The following is a 21,719-nucleotide window of genomic DNA, read 5'->3' on the forward strand; positions in this document are numbered from 1 at the left end:
ATTGTTCTGTATATAAAACTGTTGTTTATCATATAGAATGTCAATTTAGTTGCCTGTGCACAACTGACATGCACCAATACGTTATGTAAGCCTACACTAAATTATAAATAAACATTCACTCACTTAGGTAAAAGTCTAGTAGCTAACATGTTAATTGTGGTTCCCGTTGACTATCGCCACTTTTTGTGTAATACTGCCACACTGATACATCCACATCTTCCATTTTACCATCAAAGTTTAATTTGACAACAAAGTTTACTTCTGTTAAACATTTCTATTCCCGCAACACTTTTTTTTCCACTTGGTTACGCCGCAGTTAGAGATAAAGCAGTATTATGAAATTATTCTCCTAATAACATTTTACAGGCGTCACATAATTATTCATACCCGCAGAGTAGGTTGCGTAAACGGGAAACTCTGGTACTGTAATGAAAACAAAGAAATTGATACTAGGGAGGCTTTGGCGGGATTCATTACTCGTGACATCTTACGACTGAGTGAAACAAAGGTGGAAAAGGAAATGGGATGAACATACTATTTATTCTGCCTTTTCAATGGGTTTGAACACACACATTCACGTAATTTTACGTAATACAAGGGCGTGAATTGTTCTGCGTGTTCAATCCATTCCTTTACATTCTAGTCCATTTAATAATCACATGACTTGCGCAGTCTTTTATTGGAAATAAAATAAGAAACGGAACAGCTAAGCAGACTCGGTCAGTCAGCATGACCACCATTCCCTTTTGTTCGTTAAAAAGTAAAATTGTATTTTGCCGTAATAATCAACATTTCAGTATGCTATTAAACATTACCAAACAAAATATTATGACTGAATTAAAGGTAATGCTTTTTATAACTTTACCGTAATAACGTGTATGTAAACAAAACCAATTTTGTAGGTTAGGTTCGAACGTATTTTATTATGTATTACGCTTACGTAAATTAAAAATTAAATACGGCAGTTTTTCTTTCAGGATAAATTGGAATTTCATATGACAGTTTTTATTCACAGTTTCGGTTATTGATAAAGGTTTTGGATGGTTGACTATCGGGTAGTCTAATATCTCTTAATGATTGCATCATGTTTGCTTTGTGTTCCGCCAAATCATTTTTCGTCCAAACAAACAGACGCGTTTGGTATTTTTAAAACATTTAAACTAAAATAATGGCAGTGTGTATGTAATGTTCAACATATAAAAATACAACTATAAATATCAAATTTAGTTTCCATTCCAAATTGAGTTGTTACCGGTACCAAAAAAATTCTCGTTTTTTTTTTTTTTTTCGAGAAATTATTTTTTTCGCTCGCTGTTCAAGAATGCAATATTTCTCGAAATTTTTCTCGAGGTTCGAGATCTCGCACAACACTAGTCATATCCATTGTATTAGATGACACTGATTTATTTGTTCTTCTATTGCATTACTATCAACAGTACAATGTCTCCACTTGCGTGTTAATGGAATCACCAGTACAAGAAAGGACTGTTGTGGATATTGGAGAAACCGTCAAAAAACATTCTTCAATCATTTCAGATCTTTTAGCTGTTCATGCACTTTCTGGATGTGACACTGTGGCGTAATACATTGGGATAGGTAAAGGCAAAGTTTTAAAGGTCAGGGTTATCGCTCTCCTTGCTTGGAGATGAGAGAGCAGAAATGAATTATGTTACAGATCAGGCAATAAGCTTCATATCGGCGTGCTATAGTCAACGTGGATGTAAAACAATTTCAGAAACCCATGTAAAAGTTTGGGCGAGCAAAGCTAGTACAGGTTCTGTTACTGCTCCAAACCTTCGTACACTTCCCCCAACTGCTGCATCATTTCTTGAAAATGTAAAACGCGCACTTTTTCAAGCTTGTATCTGGCGAACAGCAAACAAACCTGAACTTACAACCTTAGATCCAGTAGAATATGGCTGGTCAAAGGATGTGGCGAACAAATCACTCGTTCCTGTTGCAGTTCCAGACGGGATTGCTTACGCCCCTGAATCTATTTTGAAGCTGGTGAAATGTGGCTGTACAAAACTGACTCCTTGCAAATCTTCAAAGTGTAGTTGCTATTCTTCAAGACTTACTTGCACATTATTCTGTGCCTGCAGAGATTTGGAATGCAATAACCCATCTTAAGTTATTGTAAGAATATACTTGCTTAGTATAGGTATATATGTTTTAATGGTCTTATAGTGTTAATGTGTATTTGTTAATTTCTTTGTTGTGAGAATACCGTATTTACTCGTGTATAGCGCGCACCACGATTTTTGCAACAAATTCCAAAGAAAAAATTTTTTTTTTCCCATAAATAAATTTTACTAACATTTTGTGGTACCTGTACGTGTGAAACAAATTAATAATTTAAATTGATGTGTGGTGATGCGTCAGGAAAATACTTAAACTCTGCTGTGTAGACGGAAGATAATGAAGCGCTGTATCGTCACAACTGGTAAGTGGACTGTAGGGATGGAGGGAGGGAGGCAGGAACGTGACGCGGAGGACTAGATGACTCACCGGTAGCAGCTACGACGAGGTAGCGAAGGAAGTGGGAGGGGGAATGGCGACAACATTCTCTCTCTCTCTCTCTCTCTTTTATTTTACTAGCTGCGCTGGCTTTCTGTAGAGGGGGAGGTCTAAAAATAAACAAGAGACGTGCGAGCTTGCGCGCGCACGTGTGTGTGTGTGTGTGCTGTGAGCGTTATTGTGTGCGAGAGACCAGGTTGCGTGCCTGCGCGCGTGCGTGTGTTTGTGTGTGAAAGAGTGGCCTTGTTGCTTGTGCGTATGTGTGGGGGCTGGCCAGAAACGTCACCCGTCACCCGGCAGTTAACGACTTCCACTCCTCCTCCCCGCCGCACCCCCTCATTTTTTTTTTCCGTGTATAGCGCGCATCCTTATTTTTTTCCTTTACTTGAGGGGAAAAAAGGGCGCGCTGTACACGAGTATATACGGTACTTTTAGGTATATGACCGATGATATATGTATCTAAGTTATTTAAATCTTGTTCAATAATTCAATATCCTATTCATTAATGTAATATCTGAAAGACATTACATGTTTGTAAGAATATTATTAAGTATAGGTATCACTAATTTTTATTTTTTTGAGCTTTAGAATTTACTCATCACACTTTTTCAAGTTTCTTCCCCTTTCTGACATACGCCTGAAATATGATGTACAGCCAAGTTTCAAGTATGGAGCTACTAAACATGTCTATTTATACAAAAAAATTAACAACATAAATATGAATTGAGGAATTACGAAATTGTACACATTTGTTTTCGCAAATATGTTGCTTATCTGCTAGTTTTTTTTTATTTTTACACAGTGTATAGGCTAGTATTTTGATTCAGTGCCCCTAAAACATATATTTTGATACCAAATTTGACATACATATAATTTGATTACAAGTTCTGAACATATTACACCCTATTGGCCACCATTTTGAATATCTTAAAATGCTCAACAGATAGCGGATGTCAGCCAGCATTTTCTGTTACAAGACACTTATATATTTCATTTGACACCTAAAACAAAACTATAGACTCCAAATTTCACTTCATGCAAAAAACGGCCAATTTCTGCCGGACTATAGTATAGACATTAATAAGCGATTAGTTAAATGAATAGCCACTGATATAAAACTAATTCTACCACATACTACTACAAGACTGCACCTGATACTTCGCTGCGTACTATCTGGACTGTCATAGTTCTCTTCAGTAGCAGTATCATCATTCTTCTAGTAAACCAGCTTCGTCTAACTACTCTGAAAGACTACAGATATTATTTCTTGAAGATATTGTATTGACGAGATATTTCTTCAAATTTATGTATGGTAATGTTAATTATATATGTAGTGTTGCTACAGGTATATGTATGTTTTAGTTTGTAATAGAGTAATATAGTGAAATATTTAGTTGTATCCAAAATTCTACTTATTTTCATTTATTTCTGTTAAAGTTTGGGTAATTATTAATGGTAAATATGTAGTTGGGCAATATTTGCTAAAAAAAAAATTCTAAAATCCCGAGAATACTTTTATTCTATGCTTTTTAACTTCCTCTTTTCATAAAACCCGGCGGAGATAAGAAATTACAAATACTTTAGGCGATATCAAATTTTTTAATTTTCATCACAATACCTGTGCATTGTTTCTTGTTTACGAGTATCAATTTTTTTTATTGGAGAATGTTGTCACATGACCTAGGTGAGTTTTTAACGTTTCAAATTTTAATGTTTATTTTTGTAATTTGGATATTGTTGCGCAAGTAATAAGTAAAAAAAAAATACGTGAGTTCCTACTGTTCATCCTTTGTCCCGGTTTGTTAGGTCAGGTCAGTTACATTATAAATACTTTAAAACTAAACAACCATTAAAATTAATTCATATTATTTTTAATGTCCGCTTAGTTTGAAAGTATTTATAATGTAACTGACCTGACCTAATCTACCATTTTAATTAATTAGGCATTCACGAACACACTGCAAAATAAAAAATTACAGCGGTCGAATGATTGCACAGGTCTTGTATTGCAAAATAAGAACGGCGATATCTCCTAAAGTATTTGTAATTTCTTATCTCCGCCCGGTTTGATGAAAAGAGGAAGTTAAAAGACATAGAATAAAAGTATTTTCAGAATTTTTTTTTTTTTTTTTTTTTTTTTTTTTTAAGCAAATGTCACCCAACTACATATTATATTTACCTTAATAATTTAAAGTTAACTTTGATTAATTTTGTATACTTCTCAACTATTCTAGATAAGCTTAGCATTTTTCCTCAGTAGTCTTGAGAGATTTTAAAAGATTCTTTGTGCTATTAAAAGGAGCTAATTTGATAAAGGTAAAATCATTTTTTTAGGTACTTAATCGAATTACTGTTTTTCAAATATAATTTATTTTCTTTTGGATTTTCATATTATATAAGTATATACCAGTAATTAGGTTTAGATACAATTAATTTGAAGTGGTCGGTGCGCGTCACTTGAACTTCGCGCCGCGCGGCGGGCTTCGGCGCTCCTTCCCTTCCTACTTCCCCCCCCCCCCCCCCCCCATTCTCTGCGTCCAGTGCTGTGTCTGACTTCCCCTCGTGAGGTGTCCGCGCATGCGCGTGGCGCCCTCTTGCTTAATTAAAACTAGGTGTAATGCCTTGAAGGCTCTTCTTGTTCGTTAGCCTTGAACTCAAAATTTAATTTAAAAATATTTTTTTCTAACCTCAAGCCTCTTCCTCAACTTGATAGCTGCGAGCCACGAGCTGTTTTGGATTTTTTAAGTGCGGCATCACGTCTTGAAGGGCTGAAATTAGTTAGTGAGGCAGAATTGTTAAAGGCCCTGCTGAGTCTCTGTGGAGCCGCATTTTTGCAATTACTTACTGACGCAATTACTCAGAATCTTTCTTTTGCTCAGTTCAAGAGCTCAGTTTTGCAATTTGCCTGTCCTCCACGTGTGCTTGAGAGCTGTAAACGGGACTTAGTATTAGGTTTCAATTGCCTAACGAGCCCACTCTTCAGTTTATTAATTCCGTGGCCAATTATGCGGCCGTTCTTAATTAAAACCTCACAGAAACTGAGTTAGTACAAACTATATTAGGGAATGTCTCTCCGCTTGTGCTTCAACATAGCGCCATGCTTAGTCCTCCCACAACTTTGAATGCTTTACGCAAGTGGAGCTCTGAAGTGGAGAATCGCTTGCTCGCAGTTATAAAATATAAGGAGGAATTCCCCATTTCATCTACATCGCGGTTTTATAAGCCTAAAAACTTAGAATTTCAGCCTGCTGTGAATGTTTATTCTCAGTCCGCTCGTGCTACGCGCGCGCCGCAGCTCGTTGATTGTGCGGTTAGTGTAACCGAGCCCCTTGTCGGCTCCGGCCGCGCTACCGACAGGCGCCCCCCTCCCACTAATGCGCCCGGCCTTAAGGCCAGCCGGTCAAGGTGTGCCAACTGCGGAAAGTTCGGTCACGCGGTGTCTGAGTGCACGCAGCCCGCTGTGAGCCGCGATTTACGCAAATGCTTTAGGTGCAACCGCGCAGGGCACTATAGGGATCAGTGTCCGGGAAACTGGCCCCGATCGGGCGTATGAGCGGTCGCCGCGATCGTCGTCAGAGAAAAGCCGCCTTTCATAAATTTTACAATTTTGTTCATGTTAATTTGTTTAGTGATATTGTTCCGGCTTTAGTGGATTCCGGAGCCACTCGTTCTTTGTTGAGTGCTGATTTTTTTTTATTCCTTATGTAATAAATTTCCTGCATTGCAGAGCCGTGTGGCTACGTGCCCTGACGTCATTATTTGTGTAGCTAACGGAGAAGTAGTACGCGCTAACATGACAGTTGAGCTTCACATAAAAATTGCCGGATTTTCCTGGAACTGGCATTTTTACGTTATTCCTGGTTTGTGTCATTCACTTATCCTTGGTCTGGATTTTCTGGGGAAAACTCGTTGTTTGATTGACGTGGCTAATCAGCATCTTGTTTTTGGCTTTCACCCTTCATTAAAAATTAAATTAATTCCGCAGAATGCCGCCCCTGAAGTCATGTCTTGTCCTGACAGGAGTGATGTGACCTTCAGAGACTCTCTGATTTCGGACGTTTTCAGTCGTTATCCTGACGTAATAAACAGTCGTATAGGTAGGTGTGATGTATTGCCCTACAAGTTTTATTTAAAGGATCGCACGCCTGTTAAGGCCAAAGGCCACAGAGTATCACCCCCTAAACTACAAAAAATGAAGATTATTGTCGATCGCCTCTGGGAAGCTGGGGTCATTGCCCCATCTATTTCTGATTTTAGCTCGCCTACTTTTCTAGTTCCTAAAAAGGAGGCTGGAGAATTTCGCTTGGTTCACAACTTCAAATCTCTAAATGATAAGGTCATTCAGGACTCATACAAATTACTGACGGTAGAGAGCGCTCTACAACACCTAGGAGAGGCAGCCATTTTTTCCGTCATCGATTTGAACGCCAGTTTCCATCAAATCCTCTTGCATCCTGATTGCCGTAAATACACCGCATTTTCTACCCCTTGGGGACAATTTCAGTTCAATAGGGTGCCCATGGGAGTTTCATTTGGTAGTCAGGCCATGAGCCGCGTGCTGGACCATATTCTTTCTGATTTGAAGTATAAATTTGTCTTTAACTATATTGATGATATTATTGTTTATAGCGCTAGCTTAGAAGAGCACAAACAACATCTAACTCAGGTGTTTGACCGTCTTCGAGCGGCTGGGTTAACTGTTAATCCTGACAAACTTCGTTTGGCCCAGGACCATGTTAAGTTCCTTGGTTACATTATTTCTAAGGGAAAGCTCATTATGGACCCTGACAAGGTTTTACCCATAGTTAATTTTCCGCCCCCTAAAAACGTCAAGGGAATTCAGAGATTCCTAGGCATGACAGGTTACTATGCACGCTTTATACCGGACTATGCTGCGGTCTGTGGTCCGTTGAATAAGCTGCGCAAGAAAAACACAGCCTTTGAATGGGGTGACGCGCAACAGAAAGCCTTTGATAATCTTAAGGCCCTTGTCTCTTCTCCTCCCGTTTTGATCCTTCCGGATTTTCAGCGTAGGTTCGCACTTCAGGTCGATGCGTCTAGCATTGCTCTAGGAGCCGTCCTAGGTCACCTCGAAAATGATAGATTACGTCCCATAGCTTATGCTAGCCGATCGTTGACAGACGGAGAAAGGCGTCTCGGCGTGTATGAGAAGGAGGCGCTTGCATGCTTGTTCGGCGTTGAGAAGTTCGCCTCGTACCTGGACTGTCAGGAATTTGACCTGTACACTGACAATCAGGCACTTAGCTGGTTATTTAACCACCCTAACCAGCTAGGAAAATTAGGGCGCTGGGTGTTACGGCAGTCCCGTTTTAACTTTAAACTACACCATCTTAAGGGTAGTGACAATGTGGTCGCGGACACGTTGTCACGGATGTTTACCCCTGAGGAGTTTGACACCAGTGCCTTGCCAGTATCCTGTTCTGAGCCTATTAGTGCCGCGGTGTGCAAGGTTTTCCCAGAGTCTTTCCTTAGTATCCGTGATTGTCAGAAGGATGACCCGCTGTGCGTTCGCATACGCAGGGATTTGAATCATGGCACTGTTACGCCCTACGTAGAGGAACAAGGTGTAATTTATTACACAGGGAAGTCAGGCAAGCAGAGGAAGGCAGTGGTCCCTGCCTCCCTTCGTCCGATGGTTCTTAAGTACTTTCATGACTCATTGTTGGGTGCTCACTTGGGTATCGAAAAAACGTTCCGCCGCATCAGCGCGCATCTGGCATGGCCCGAACTACGAGCAGACGTGCGTCACCACGTGAGGTCTTGTGTTGACTGTCAGGTTTCTAAACCTCCGCAATGTGCCAAGGTTGGCCTGTATTGTGCGGATTCCCTGGTTGCTCCATGGCACGTTCTGCATATGGATATTTTTGGCCCCCTTACACGCTCCAAAAAGGGAAATATTTGCATTCTAGTGGTTCTGGACATCTTTTCCAAATTTGTGTTGTTACTCCCCTTAAAAAATATGAAGGCGATTAGTATTGTTAAAGCCTTAAGAGAGCAAGTGTGGAAATTTTTTGGTGCTCCTGCTATGATAACCTGTGATAATGCCCGTTACTTCCGGTCTGTATTATTTAAGGATATGTGTTTTGAATGGGCTATTAAACCCATTTACAGTAGTCCCTATTGCCCCCAGGGTAATCAGTCTGAACGTGTAAACAAGGTGCTTAAAGCCACTCTTACTGCTTATTACAGGGATGACCAGTCATTGTGGGACAGTGACCTTGAATTCATCAACGTGGCGTTTAATTCTGCTGTCCATATGGCGACAGGGTTTCCCCCTTCCATTCCCTTCATGGGCCGTGAGTTGACCCATCCCTTGCTTAACTCCTGGGGACTGCCGCCTCTGGAACTCGCCTCTGACAGTGATTCCCTGGAGGCCATGCTTGACGATGTGAGTTGTAATCTTAAGAGGGCCCGCGAGGCTGTAGCCGCCTCTTATAATGCTACGCGGAGACCACATGGTTTTGCTGTTAATGACTTGGTTCTCTTAAAGAATTTTAAATTGCCAAAACTGGCTGATAATGTTAATTCAAAATTGATTTCTGCTTTTGTTGGGCCATTCGTGATTGATAAATTTTTGGGAGACAACACGGTCCTATTGCGTAACCCTTCTGGTTCTAGAAAATATAAAAAGGCCCATGTGGGTCAATTAAAGAAATTTCATCAATAACTATTTTTTTCTCTTTTTTTTAGACTTAGTTTTTTTGTTGTTGTTTGGGTGTTCGTGTTTCCTTCTCTTTATTTTTTCCTTTCCTCCCACCGATGCTCCCGCCACGCCCAGAAGAGGACTTCGCGCCGCAGCGCACCCGACGCTCCTCGCCCTGCCCGAGATACCGTGACCGCAGCCGCCCGCTGGGTTCATCATGTTTGCAAGGTCACTTGCTTGCTGGGACGTTGGTCGCCGTCACGTCACCGATGAGGAGCGGTGGCATGGAGTCGCCGCCGTCTCCTGCCCGTGAGGGGCCGTGACGCGTGCGGAGACTGACTCTTCTGCAGCGGCTGCTTCGGATGGCCCTGCCTGCCTGGCGCCGAGCGTGGGCAGGCGGTGGGGACGCCCGCCGTTCTTGCCCTGGGTTCGCGCTGGGTGATTGCATGCTGTTCCTGCTACTCTGGGATGAAGAAGATGCTGTTCGATATTGAATTTATTAGGGACGTCCCGTACTCTAAACTTTCTCTTCAGCGCTGAAGACTCTTTATTTCTGTGGATACACATAGAAATGTGTTGAACTCACTTCAAGAAATTGTTATTTAGAAACATTGTTTGTATTTGTATACACATAGAAATGTGTTGAACTCACTTCAAGAAATTGTTATTTAGAAACATTGTTTGTATTTGTATACACAGAGAAATGTGTTGAACTCACTTCAAGAAATCGTCAGTTAGATACACTTTTGTTATTGTACACACATAGAATTGTGTTGACTTGACATTTGAGTTACTTCAAGAGTGTTGTGACCGGACCTGCAGTTCCTCGTGTCCTTGTGACTTGGTTGGCAAGGCTCGCGGTTGCGTTCGTCAAGGGTGGGGGAGTTGAAGTGGTCGGTGCGCGTCACTTGAACTTCGCGCCGCGCGGCGGGCTTCGGCGCTCCTTCCCTTCCTACTTCCCCCCCCCCCCCCTTCTCTGCGTCCAGTGCTGTGTCTGACTTCCCCTCGTGAGGTGTCCGCGCATGCGCGTGGCGCCCTCTTGCTTAATTAAAACTAGGTGTAATGCCTTGAAGGCTCTTCTTGTTCGTTAGCACACAGTCGGTGCTGGTCGTGAATTAAGCATGTAGTCAGTTAATTGCTTTAGAGAGAGAGTGTGACAGCGGGGAGAATGCACGTAAGTGTTTGTAAGGTGGTGACCCTTACAGTCATGTAATCGGTACTTGGTAATAGCTGTACTATAAATTCTTGTTTCGGCCGTCACCGTCTAAATTCTATTTGGCATTCATTTCTTACCTTGCTCGTTTTGTATTAATACCACGTATGGTTTGTTTGACGTTTCTCCCCGTCTTGTCTACAGTCTTTGTTAGGACTTGTTTTTACGTAATGTATTTAATGTATTAATTTGTGAGTTTTCTTTTATATCATGCTTTATCATGCTTTACAGTAAGCTTATACCGCCTAGTGTAGGTTAGGCCGCGGTCGCCTGCATGTTCATTTAACGTTTTTTGTATTCTCTAATGAGGCATTTGACTGTTAACGACATTCATTATCCCTGTGTGTAAGCGTTATATTAATTGTAAAATTTCTATCCATCAAGTATCTACCAAGTTTCTATCATGTATTCTATCAAGTATTTAATCTTAAAGAGAACATAGATATGCGTTCACGTATTTTGCCGTGGCATTTGTACCGCTGCTTTTTTCTAGCTATCAGTATTAATAAATACTCAGTATTACTTTTGTATGTGAAGGAATGATGAATTTGTATAAGGTTTTACGTGAGGCTTTTGCCCAGGATTAAACGAAATGTATTAAATTCATTTCTTGCTAATTTAACCTTTGCATCCATCCTTGGCTATAAATTATTAGATTACCCTTTTGAACACTATTTACTCAGCATAATTTATTTTAGTATTTTTAAGGATTGTGTTACACGCAGTTGAAGGTTCACGTGAATTTACTTCACCTGTTTACACTTTCCTATGAAGCTCATGGAAGCCTTCAAATTAATTAGTTGTAATTTACTTTACATTTAAGGATTTTTATTAAAATATTTTTCTTTTAATTGATGAATTTTTGAATACCATTGGGTTAATAGGTAAAGTTTGTTATCAATGACTTTATCTGAAAAGAATACGTGTTTCAATATTGTATTGCTTAATTTGAAGTTTTCAGGAAATACAACTAAATTAATTTAGTGCTAATTTCAGTTCAGTGATTATTTTACCAGAACAGTAATTTCTTATCAGTAATATTTTACCTTACTGGGCATTTTATTTATTGAGACTTACACTTACATAAAAATACATCAGATGTATTAAAGTGTAGGAAAACTACAGGTTAACACAACTTGGATAATTTAAACCAATAGTTTAAACTTCAGTGATCACCACAATGTGGGACACCAAATAAAGAATTTAATTTCATTGTATTTGTCGTCATTGCTATTTAAGGTCTTTTCTTGTAAAATTATTCCAATAGATCTCCGGCATTTTATGCGAGTCTAAATTTCTCAACAGAATTGACTAAATTTTAGCTTAAATCTGGAAAAAAGTAGATCTGGGCCGGATCCCTTTTTTAAGGATGAAAAGGTAACGTGTCTTCCTTGAGGTACCTATCTGGCAGAAATTACTTTTTTCCATTTTGACATATTGCAGTAGTATGTGCCAATACTTTTGTTAGTAAACTATGTATTTTCAAAGAATATTTTATGCAAGCGATCAAAACATCACCATTTTTAGTAGTTGTTATTAGTTTTAAATACTTTCACAGGCTCGATTGTAAATAAGCACTTTATTGAAAATATAAACTATTTGATATGCTAAATATGTAAGAATCATTTATTTGTTTGTTTCATATGAAAATCATGTACAGCAACAAATTAACACTGGATCTGTTATGCTATAAACAAAATTTTAAAATATTAGTTGAAACCATGTATAATTTGATAGTATGATCACTCTACCACCATGTTCACACAGTAGTAGATTACCTGCTACGTGTATGATATAGACTTTGTGCTTGAGACTCGAAGAGCAAAATAAATGTAAATAAAAGTGCCAGATTAAAGTAGAAAATTAACTGTAAACATGTTTGTAATATTGTTGAATAGGTATGTTGCCATTGTAAATAACTAGAGTTAAAAGTATTAATTTTTAACTATGTAATTCCATAAACTATTCCATATTTTGTTTAGTTTTTTTTTGGTTATCATAAAATTAAATGAATTTAACTTTATTAGTTGGTGTCTTGCAGTTTGTGAAAATTACCTGCCTCTTATCAATATTTAATTCCAATTTTGATTTTACTAAAAATGAAACCATTTTTCCTTTGAGAAATATTGTAGTATTTGATGTTTGTAATCTCAAATAATTACAGATCACATCCTATTGCCTGTGGGGAAAATGTTTTTCCCACCTGAAATTTCCCCCAAACAAAATTCTCTATCCCGCCCATATTTAGTTTAAAGTCATGTTTACAGCTAGAAGTTAGTGTTTAATAAATATCTGGTGAGGAAGTGGATGACCCAGCAAATGCAAGAGACCTGTTGGAATAAATTTACCGGGGCGGATAGCAAGAAAAAGAAATGGCCAACTCAGCATGTGAGCTAGAACCTTTAGAAATGTACATTGCAGTACAACCTGTTGTGAAGTATGTCACATGTCTTGAGAACTGAAATGTCTTGTAAGTTAGAATCAGTAGCCCCCTCAAAAGCATCTGGGTCCTCCCAATTAAATTAAACTTGATATTATCTTACTTTCTTAGAACTTTAGTACTACACTACCGACATAACTTACTTAATCCATTTTAAGTAGTTATAGTATGTTTTCAATTTTTAAATTTCTATAAGAAGGCTCTCCGCTAGGTCAAGCCCCTCCCAAACCAAAATATTGGATCCACCACTGGTTGGAATAGGTTAGATAAAATCCTGGAAAAGTCATGGAAATTCACCAGGTAATAATTTCATGGTCCACTCTGTTTTTTGCCCAGACTGTAAAAGATTTTTTTTCCAGATGGTGTATTATTGAATAGTCATAATTAGTATAAAATGGCATATGCTTGTTTTGTTTGAATTTTCATTTTTGTTATATATTCTAGGCCAGCAATGTGAATGGTGGAGCCTGTATTTTCATTATTTCAGAAAATCAAAAATTAGGTAAAATAATATAGTTAGGGACATTTGAAATTTTGGACATAAAAATTCCGGGAAATTTTATTGCTTGTTTGTGTGGACATCCTGTGGAGCTTGTGAAAGCACTTGTACAACTGTGGAAGTGTGATTGTGCAGGGCCGCCGCCAGACGCATGCCAAGCGTACGTGCAAGAGAGCAGCGTGGCTAGTATCCTGGCCATGTACTACACTTTACACACAGCCCGCTCCAAGGACAGAGTGGGTCTCATGAGAGTGCTGGGCACACTAGCCAACTGCCACAGCGACATAGCTTTCGACGATCCGTTCCTTCACTCCCTGGTGAGTATTGTACATTTAATTTATGTTTTACATACAGTAAGTTATTCCTAATTTTCCTTTTTTTTAATTTTTTAGTAGACATTTAATTTTTGTTCCGCATTCCTTTCCCAAGCTGTGTCAGCAGTCCATTCCGGTTTAACCCACCTATGCACATGTATAGACGTAATTATGCATGCTGCCACTCGAGTATCTCATCTTTGTTGCACTTACTCCTGTCATCACGGCTGTGATTGGGGATCACAGCTGCACTGTGCAGCTTTCATCATGCTCTCATGACTGTTCCAGCTCCTTCAAGCATGTAATGCCAATAACGGCATTGAGTTCCAGGCAGCCCTGCACCATGCTTTCTGTCCACTCAAGCATGGACACAGTTTTTTCCCTCTCTTGTCTCTCTCGTACACTTCAAGTGCGAGCGTATCCATAATACCCTCCTCCTCCCCTGAGCTCTAATGTCGCCTACCATTTTGTCACCTAATGGTTCCCATTTTTTTTTTCGGACATGCCCTCTGCATTCCAATGAGCGGACACGGTGCTCCATGTCGCCAAATTTTCAACTACTTGCTCCAGTCCTACACCTAACTCCGTGGCTCTAAAGGCTATCTCTCGGCATCTTTGCCAACTAAGTTAGGTGCTGTAGTTCCTCAATTTGGTACTCCGAGCGCCACCTCTCTGCCCTGCTTTTACGCAACCTGTTTCCCTCCTTCCCTATTTGTCGTTCCCCCCCCCCCCCCCCCCCTCTCCATTTTTCCTAATTACACTTCTGCCATTGAGGCAGTCTCCGTGCAACTTCATCCAAGTATTGTCCAATGGCTCTACATCACTTTATTCAGGAGTGAAACTTCAGAAAGGAATCATTATGTAATTCCTGTAAATGGGGATTTGGTCCTTCTTCATCCTTTGCTTTTTCTGTTAGTTATTTAGTTTTCTGGAGTTTTTATTTTCTGGTTTGGTTTTTGCCTAGTTCTTCAGATTTTGTGTTATCCCTCTGTACAATGGTCTAACTTCAGTATATCTCCCACGTTTTTCGGTAAGTGGAACCACTAGCCTAGCTTCATCACAAATTTATAAATGTACAATTTGTAAATCTTGTCACCATCAGTTTGTTTCTTTGTAATTTAGTTTTTACTACTGACCTTTTTTGTATGCACAGCTAATGGATTTCCCAGTCTACAATCTTTCAGTTTCAAATGCCAGTTCTATACAGTGGAACCCCTGAATTACACTTTTCAAGGAAAAAACTGAAAATGGTGTTATTCGGGGGAAAGTGTAATTGAGGGGAACGTAAAATTTTACTAAAAACTTCATGAAGATATGTATAATTCTTCAAGTCAACGCTTGCTGTAATAAAGTTTTACAACAATAATTATAGGTATTATTTTTGTTTGCAATTAACTTGAGTCGTTAATGGCAATCTCAAAACTTAAGTAAAAATATGTTATAGGCCTAACATTTAACAACTTGACCAGTTTTATCGGCATTAAAAATATGTCCTTAGGGTGATAACCCTTCAACACATCTGGCAAAGTGTTTTTCCAGTGTTCAACTGTTTCCAGATCAACACTTTTGCTTTCACTGCAAACAGTATGATACACAACATTATATCTCTTTTTGTAGCATCAAACCACTCCTTAACTAAGCCGTCTAGTTCTTGGTAGTATTTGGACACCACAGTTTTGATTTTTTTTTGCCATTGGTCCACTTTGTTCTGCGGCATTTTCGATGGATGTTCGATTACGAACAATTGTGTTTAATGTAGACACAAGAATATCCAATGCCTTGGCTAAGGCCACACGCGATCCAACATGATTGTCAAACTGCCTCAAAATATTACATTTTTGCTCAACTGTTAAAGCGTTTCTTTCACGAACACTCGCCTTTGCACGAATATTGCGAAAATTTAATCACAAACGTGAATAAATTATCTGTAGAACTTGTCAATAAAGCACGAAAATTTATGTCAAGGTAAACAAAAATAAAGCCCAGAATCACTGGTACCAAACCAACACACGAACACAGCGGTTCGTAGTAGTGTTGCCAACATTTGCCAAGGAGCGAGAAACTGTACATGTATGTGCTATGCGGACGTGTTCCTTTCACTACATGAAACAATCTGAAGAACGAAAAAAATTGTGTAACAATAAAAGCACCCAAATTTCCATTTGCGACGTAGTGCACAACATGCATGTACGTAACGGAACGATACTCTGTTCGAGGAATCGATAGAATCGAAATGTAATATGTATTCTTACTACAGTACAGTTGTGGTTGGCAACACATAACAACAAGCGCTTTATTCGATGACAACAACTGTGTATATCACGGGAAGGCATTTGATTTTACCGTGTGATTAGCGGGAATGTAATGTATTGTAAACATAGGACAAATGGCGGGACCAGCAAAAAATGATTTAATTGACGGGAAAACGCTATTCGCGGGAACGTAATTTCCGGGTTCCACTGTACCTGTATCTCCCCACAGCACTACCCTGTGGGTGCTTTACTCCAAGGTCGGAGGTGCACCATCACCAGAAGTCTGTGCTCATCAGTGATTCTCACTCATTAGCGTCCCGCTCCCTGATTAAATATCCACCACATGTCTGATGCGCAGTATCAGTAAATGGAATTGCTGTTTTTACTTGCCTATCCAAAAAACTTTTAACATCTCAAAAACAATTATCCAAATTTCATTATAACTTACCGATCTCATATGGGCATAAAGAATTCCTATAGCATTTAATATTATTAAAAGTGTTAGGCACCTAGGGCTGTATATAATAAATAAATAAATATATATATATATATATATCTGTGTGTGTGCGTGTGTGTGCATGCGCCTGCACTCTTTTGTGGTAAGTATGTACCACGAAGATAGTTATGCGTTAGTTCTGGCTGGCTCGCATTCGGGTCACAGATTTTGTTTTTCTATTTAAAGTTGAAGAAAGGTTTTTGTTTCATGACTTATTAATTTAAATTGTTTGGCATGCTTTTGTATACTCTGTTTTTTAAATAAACGTACTTTCCAGGTTTTTTTTTAATGAATAACTTTACCTAACAATTTGTTGTTTTTTTTTTCACATAAAAGTCACACCCCTACTTTTCAAACTTGATTTTAGTATAAAATGTTTGACGATTATGCGATAAAACACGTTATATAATTTGCTAGTGATATAGTACCTACTTCTTATTTTTTAATAGGAATTATTACTCTCTTGGTACACTAATGATTTTTTTTTTTAAAGGTTTCACTTTTAATCCATTCTTCGGATGAGTTTTCTGCCGAAGACTTTTGCACGATAGTGTTCGACGAATTCTTCTCAGCTGGTCTGGGACGGGACAACGTTCCCAAACATCTCCTGAAGTTGCTGTGGTATATTTACCCTAAGCTACCTCATAGCAGGTTGCACATGCTTATGAAGGCTCTGCAGCCAACAGCCATGGTAAGCAAGCTCTTCATAGTTCTCATCAGTATTATTGGAGATTTTACTATAGAAATAGTTCAATACTACATCCCATACATAGCCTTTATATGACTTTGTGTGAAATGAGAAGATTTACTCTTTGTTAAACCAAAAAAAAAAATTTCTGAAGTTGAGGATGCAAAATTGGTAAAATATGTGTTGAATTTGGTAAGTTATTTAGACCATTTCTGTAACTGAGAAGGCATTGTTATTGTAATATTAACTAACCATACTTTCTGTATGCATCTGGGCAATGGTTAAAAACTTGAAAGTGGTTAAAGTGATGCTGTTAGATGACAAACTGTTAACCTACTTTTCAAACCAAGTTTACCTAGAAAATATGTATGTTCTATGCATATGAGGTGAAGTGATAGGTCAACCTTCTCTGTATTATCATATGCATACTTAACCTTAAGACTCTATAATGCCAACGTCCAAGAGATAGGCCTATGTACCTTTATTTTAAAATTTAAATGGTGATCAGTGATCACACCTTTTTTATTACTAAAAAAGAATAATCATTGTATAACCTAGGGTTTTCTTATTCAATTTGGGCTACACAATTTGAATATAACTATTTTCACTCAATTTAAATGTTTTTTTTTTTAATATTTGAATTAATGCTGTTTTCCATACTATCTTAATGATTGGGTTACTATAGTCTACAAGAGCAAGCTTGGGCTTTACTATTTAAATGAAGTTTTTTTTTATGACATTGATGGTATCTAATTTAATTTGATTCTTCGAAGAAGAAAAACCATATTTGTGTGTGTGTGTGTTTATGATTGTCTGATTGCCTGTGTGTGTGAGAGAGCGTGATATTAATTTTTATGAAATAATGCTTTTTTTTTTAGCCGTTAAAAGAATTTTCGTAGAATACTAATAAATAAAGAAATGTTGCTGTTGCAAAAATTCTTTTTGAATGTAACTTAAAATAATTCTAATTATTAGTTTATAACATTCAAAATAATTTTTTAACATAATATGTAATATTATAGCTAATTCAGTTAAACAAAAATTCTCCCTGGCACTGTTGCATATGAAAGTCCTTTCAGAAACTTATTAACAGGGTTTGCTATATATTACTGTCTCTTTCTTTAATAAAACTGTAGGCAGTATAATAAGAGTTGGCTTGTTCAGATAATTTTAATTGCTTTGTTTAGGCTTAGGTTTATGATTATTGAGCTTAAGTTCAATCTGAAGTTCACAATATATTGTGCCTGTTTACCCTAACATATGAAATATAGTATTAAAACTTAAACTTTTTTTTACAATGCAATTCAATCCAAGGTATAAATCTTCTAGTATAGGCAGTATCTTGTATCAAGGTTGTCATATATATATAATTGTGTTTTGCTGTATAATAGTTTGTGGTGGTGTCATGTAGCCTTGTTATGGCTAGCCGGCTGTAGGTGAGGAGAAAGGTGGAAGTGCAGTGCATCTGATGGAAGCTTTTCATGAATTGATAAAAAAAAAATTCACATGGCTTGATTGGTCAAATTATTATGGGGTTTCATTTAGTAAGGTCAATATCGTTAAGGGTTTTTTACTTTTTTTATACTGTTTTTCACTTATATAATAAAACATGGATAGCGTATAATTAGTGTGAAAATGTGTTTTGGGTTTGAACATAGTAGTGTAGTATTACCATTTATGTTAAAGAGATTAAGTGCATACCATTAACAGTGCATACTATTCATATTCTGAAAGTTAAAAGCTTATGTGACAAATTTTCTGCTTGCAGCACAATGAGTCGGTGCACATGTTGTACAACTCTCTGGTGGAAAGAATCGGCAGTCAGCAGGATCCGCCACAGATCCCATCGAGCATTGACCCTTATGACTCTCCTCTGATGAGCGTGCCAACGCCGGGACCCCTCTGAACGACACGACAAAGAACAAGCAGTGTTCTCTAATCACTTGACTCGCACTTGGTTGAGCATGTCCAAGCTTTGGATTTCGATTTGGGTGCAGTGGTAGTTGCCGACAAGTTTTACATGATTCGCCTTAGCTTGTAAGATGAGAGACTTAAACATTGAAAGCAATGACTTATGAGGAGGCTAACACGGAACACATTTTATCTCCTGTAATATTTATGTATAAAAAAATTTTTTTTGTATTCCAACATAGGCTTTTTAAATCATGACTATGAATCTTACAAGAAGATAACTATGCAATTATTATAAAAATGATTCATGAATACAAAATTCTTTAACTATTTCCATATTAAAATATATTTATTAGTTAGTAATTTTAGAGAATAACAAGCACCCCGTCAAATGCTCAATTATATTATGATGCTTGATTCATTATAAATGTCTGACCCTTTATAGTAGAGGTTAAATAAATCTAGGTATTTTGTTCAATGGTGGCAACTTCAAAAATACTATTTATATAAAAAAACTTGCTTGTAGTTGGTATCTCCTCATGGTATCTTTCTTAGCTACTAAGTATTCTGCAGAATAAATTTGGCAAAGCAAAACAAAAATACATAGTATTAATAGGGTATTGCAATTTTTGGAATCACAAAACCAAAACTACAGAAAGCATGAAAAATTATGAAATCTGATTTTCCTGCGAAAATTGCCTTCTTTTGACAAATTCACGAAGAAGGAAAAAAACCAGTGAAAAACAAAAATTAATGTTAACTCTTAATGAACAAAACAGAGACTACTTGTATCATCTTGCTATGAAAATAATATGGAATTAAACAAGTCTTAAATATGTAACAGTCATACTTACAGTATTGAACTTTCGTATGATGTTAAGAATCCAAACAGCATTTTTTACCTGTAGATTCTTTAGTGAAATGTTGTCAATTGATAAATTTTTTCTAATCCCATATAACTGTATGGGAAATATAAAGCAGTTGAAAAAAAATAAATGGAACCATTCATAGACATATTTGTGGTGATATTTTATTGATAAAGTCACATGCCAATTCTTCTTTGTTCATGCTGCAAATTAGACCATACCTTTCTTTTGACAGATGTGCCCTTCTGGATATGGGAAGAGAACCACACGTGAACAGTTCCGAAGCTCTTCAAAGTTTGCCATTTGCTCAGGAAAAAACACTATATTGCAAGGATTTATATTTTTACAGTCATAGAGTATTTTTAATAATGCTAATCTAACCTAATAAACCTTTGATTTCAGTTTCGATAAGCTAACCTACCCTCCCAGGGAAAAAAATAAGGAACTTATTTATTACACTGACTGTACCGGACCTAACCTTTTACTTCATTTAACTTGGGAACCGTTCGGGTTGTGATTATGGGTTTTATCCCTGTCAACTGTAGGTTTTACATCCGATACAGCTCAAGAAGGCAATATCACCAACACACTCAAATGGTGTCATTGCGAAGTTGTTGAGTATTTACAATGAATGCTACACATTCTTTGTCTTTATAATTTGGATGCATTGTTCCGCACACGTGAATGTACATCGTGGTATGGACTATTTTTGTTAGTTCAACTTTCCTAAATTTCTAACATAAGACGGAGCTTGGAGGCCTGAAGCAGCAGTTGGGTTTTTAAGTGTTACAAAACTGACAGATGAGGTGGTGGGTGACACGAAGGGTTGGTCCAAACAGCTTCCAGACTCTGTAACAGGGTGGTTAAAAATATATAATGGCCAAGTGAAGAAGTGTGCCAGAGCACTGCGGTTGTTCTTTTTTTTTATAACTTTAGAATATAACAAACTATTAATTAAACTAAATTTAAGCACGGATAATTGAATACTGGGTAATCTGGGCCCGGATAATTGAGCGTTTATTATTGCAAGTACCCTTGTTAGTCAGCGTCTGTACTGGGTACCAAGAGGTTGTGTGTCGGGCTGTAATCGCTAAAAATATATTAATGTGAGTAATAATATATATTTCGTGGCTGTGGTCTGGGCGCTACTGTGTATAATTAACCTTTTTCTTCATCATTTCAAATTTTTAACTAGAATTTTTTGACATGAGTCATCGGTATTACCCCACAAGGATCGAATGAACTTTGTCTTTGATCCAAGTGCTGAGTCTGTTGGTTTGTACGATGAGTTCGTATGTAAACACATGATTTACTTCCTAATTATATTTTAATTTTCATCATTTGTACCAGCGAACATTCAACTTTTTGAGTCAGTAAAGAGGTTATGTGCGATTTGCTTGTAAATTCTACGTGTATTTGTTCTTGTGGTTTGAAAGTGGTGGCCATGACGACTTGTGAATATTTGTTAGATGTTAATAAAAACAGTACAAATCAGTTTGTGTTCGAGAGACATTATTTCCGTAACCAATCGTCTTCCGGAACTTGCATATTTTTCAGCAAGTGTTCATGAAACATGTTAAACAGAATGTTCACTCTAGACCGAATATTTGATGAGCTAGCTGGGAATTCTGGAGTAATAGCTCAACTAGTTTATCAATCTCCATAAAATTTGGCATTCATATAACATTTGATTGGTAGGTAATGAACTTAGAATAGTTTTTATTGTGGTAGATCATGAAAATTTCTTGGATTATGCTAATTATTAACAGTGAAAAAGTGCAAATACTTATTTAAGTAAAAATATACACCATCAAACATAGGTGTAAGAGTATTGTGTAAAATCAGGGCCCAAATTTGTT

General features: G+C 37.6%; 1 protein-coding gene across 2 annotated transcripts in view; it reads left to right on the forward strand.

The window, feature by feature from the left end:
• The window catches only part of LOC134546206 (negative elongation factor B), a 64,678-nt gene extending 43,324 nt beyond the window's left edge, over positions 1–21,354 (forward strand). For both annotated transcript variants that reach the window (XM_063388816.1, XM_063388817.1), the window contains exons 10-12: positions 13,469–13,650; positions 16,889–17,086; positions 18,852–21,354. In XM_063388816.1, coding sequence (XP_063244886.1) covers positions 13,469–13,650; positions 16,889–17,086; positions 18,852–18,989 — 518 coding nt within the window. In that variant the 3' untranslated portion in view covers positions 18,990–21,354. The remainder of the gene's footprint in view (positions 1–13,468; positions 13,651–16,888; positions 17,087–18,851) is intronic.
• The last annotated feature ends 365 nt before the right edge of the window (positions 21,355–21,719 follow it).

Source organism: Bacillus rossius, chromosome 1, assembly GCF_032445375.1.
Source record: "Bacillus rossius redtenbacheri isolate Brsri chromosome 1, Brsri_v3, whole genome shotgun sequence".
Classification (NCBI taxonomy): domain Eukaryota; kingdom Metazoa; phylum Arthropoda; class Insecta; order Phasmatodea; family Bacillidae; genus Bacillus; species Bacillus rossius.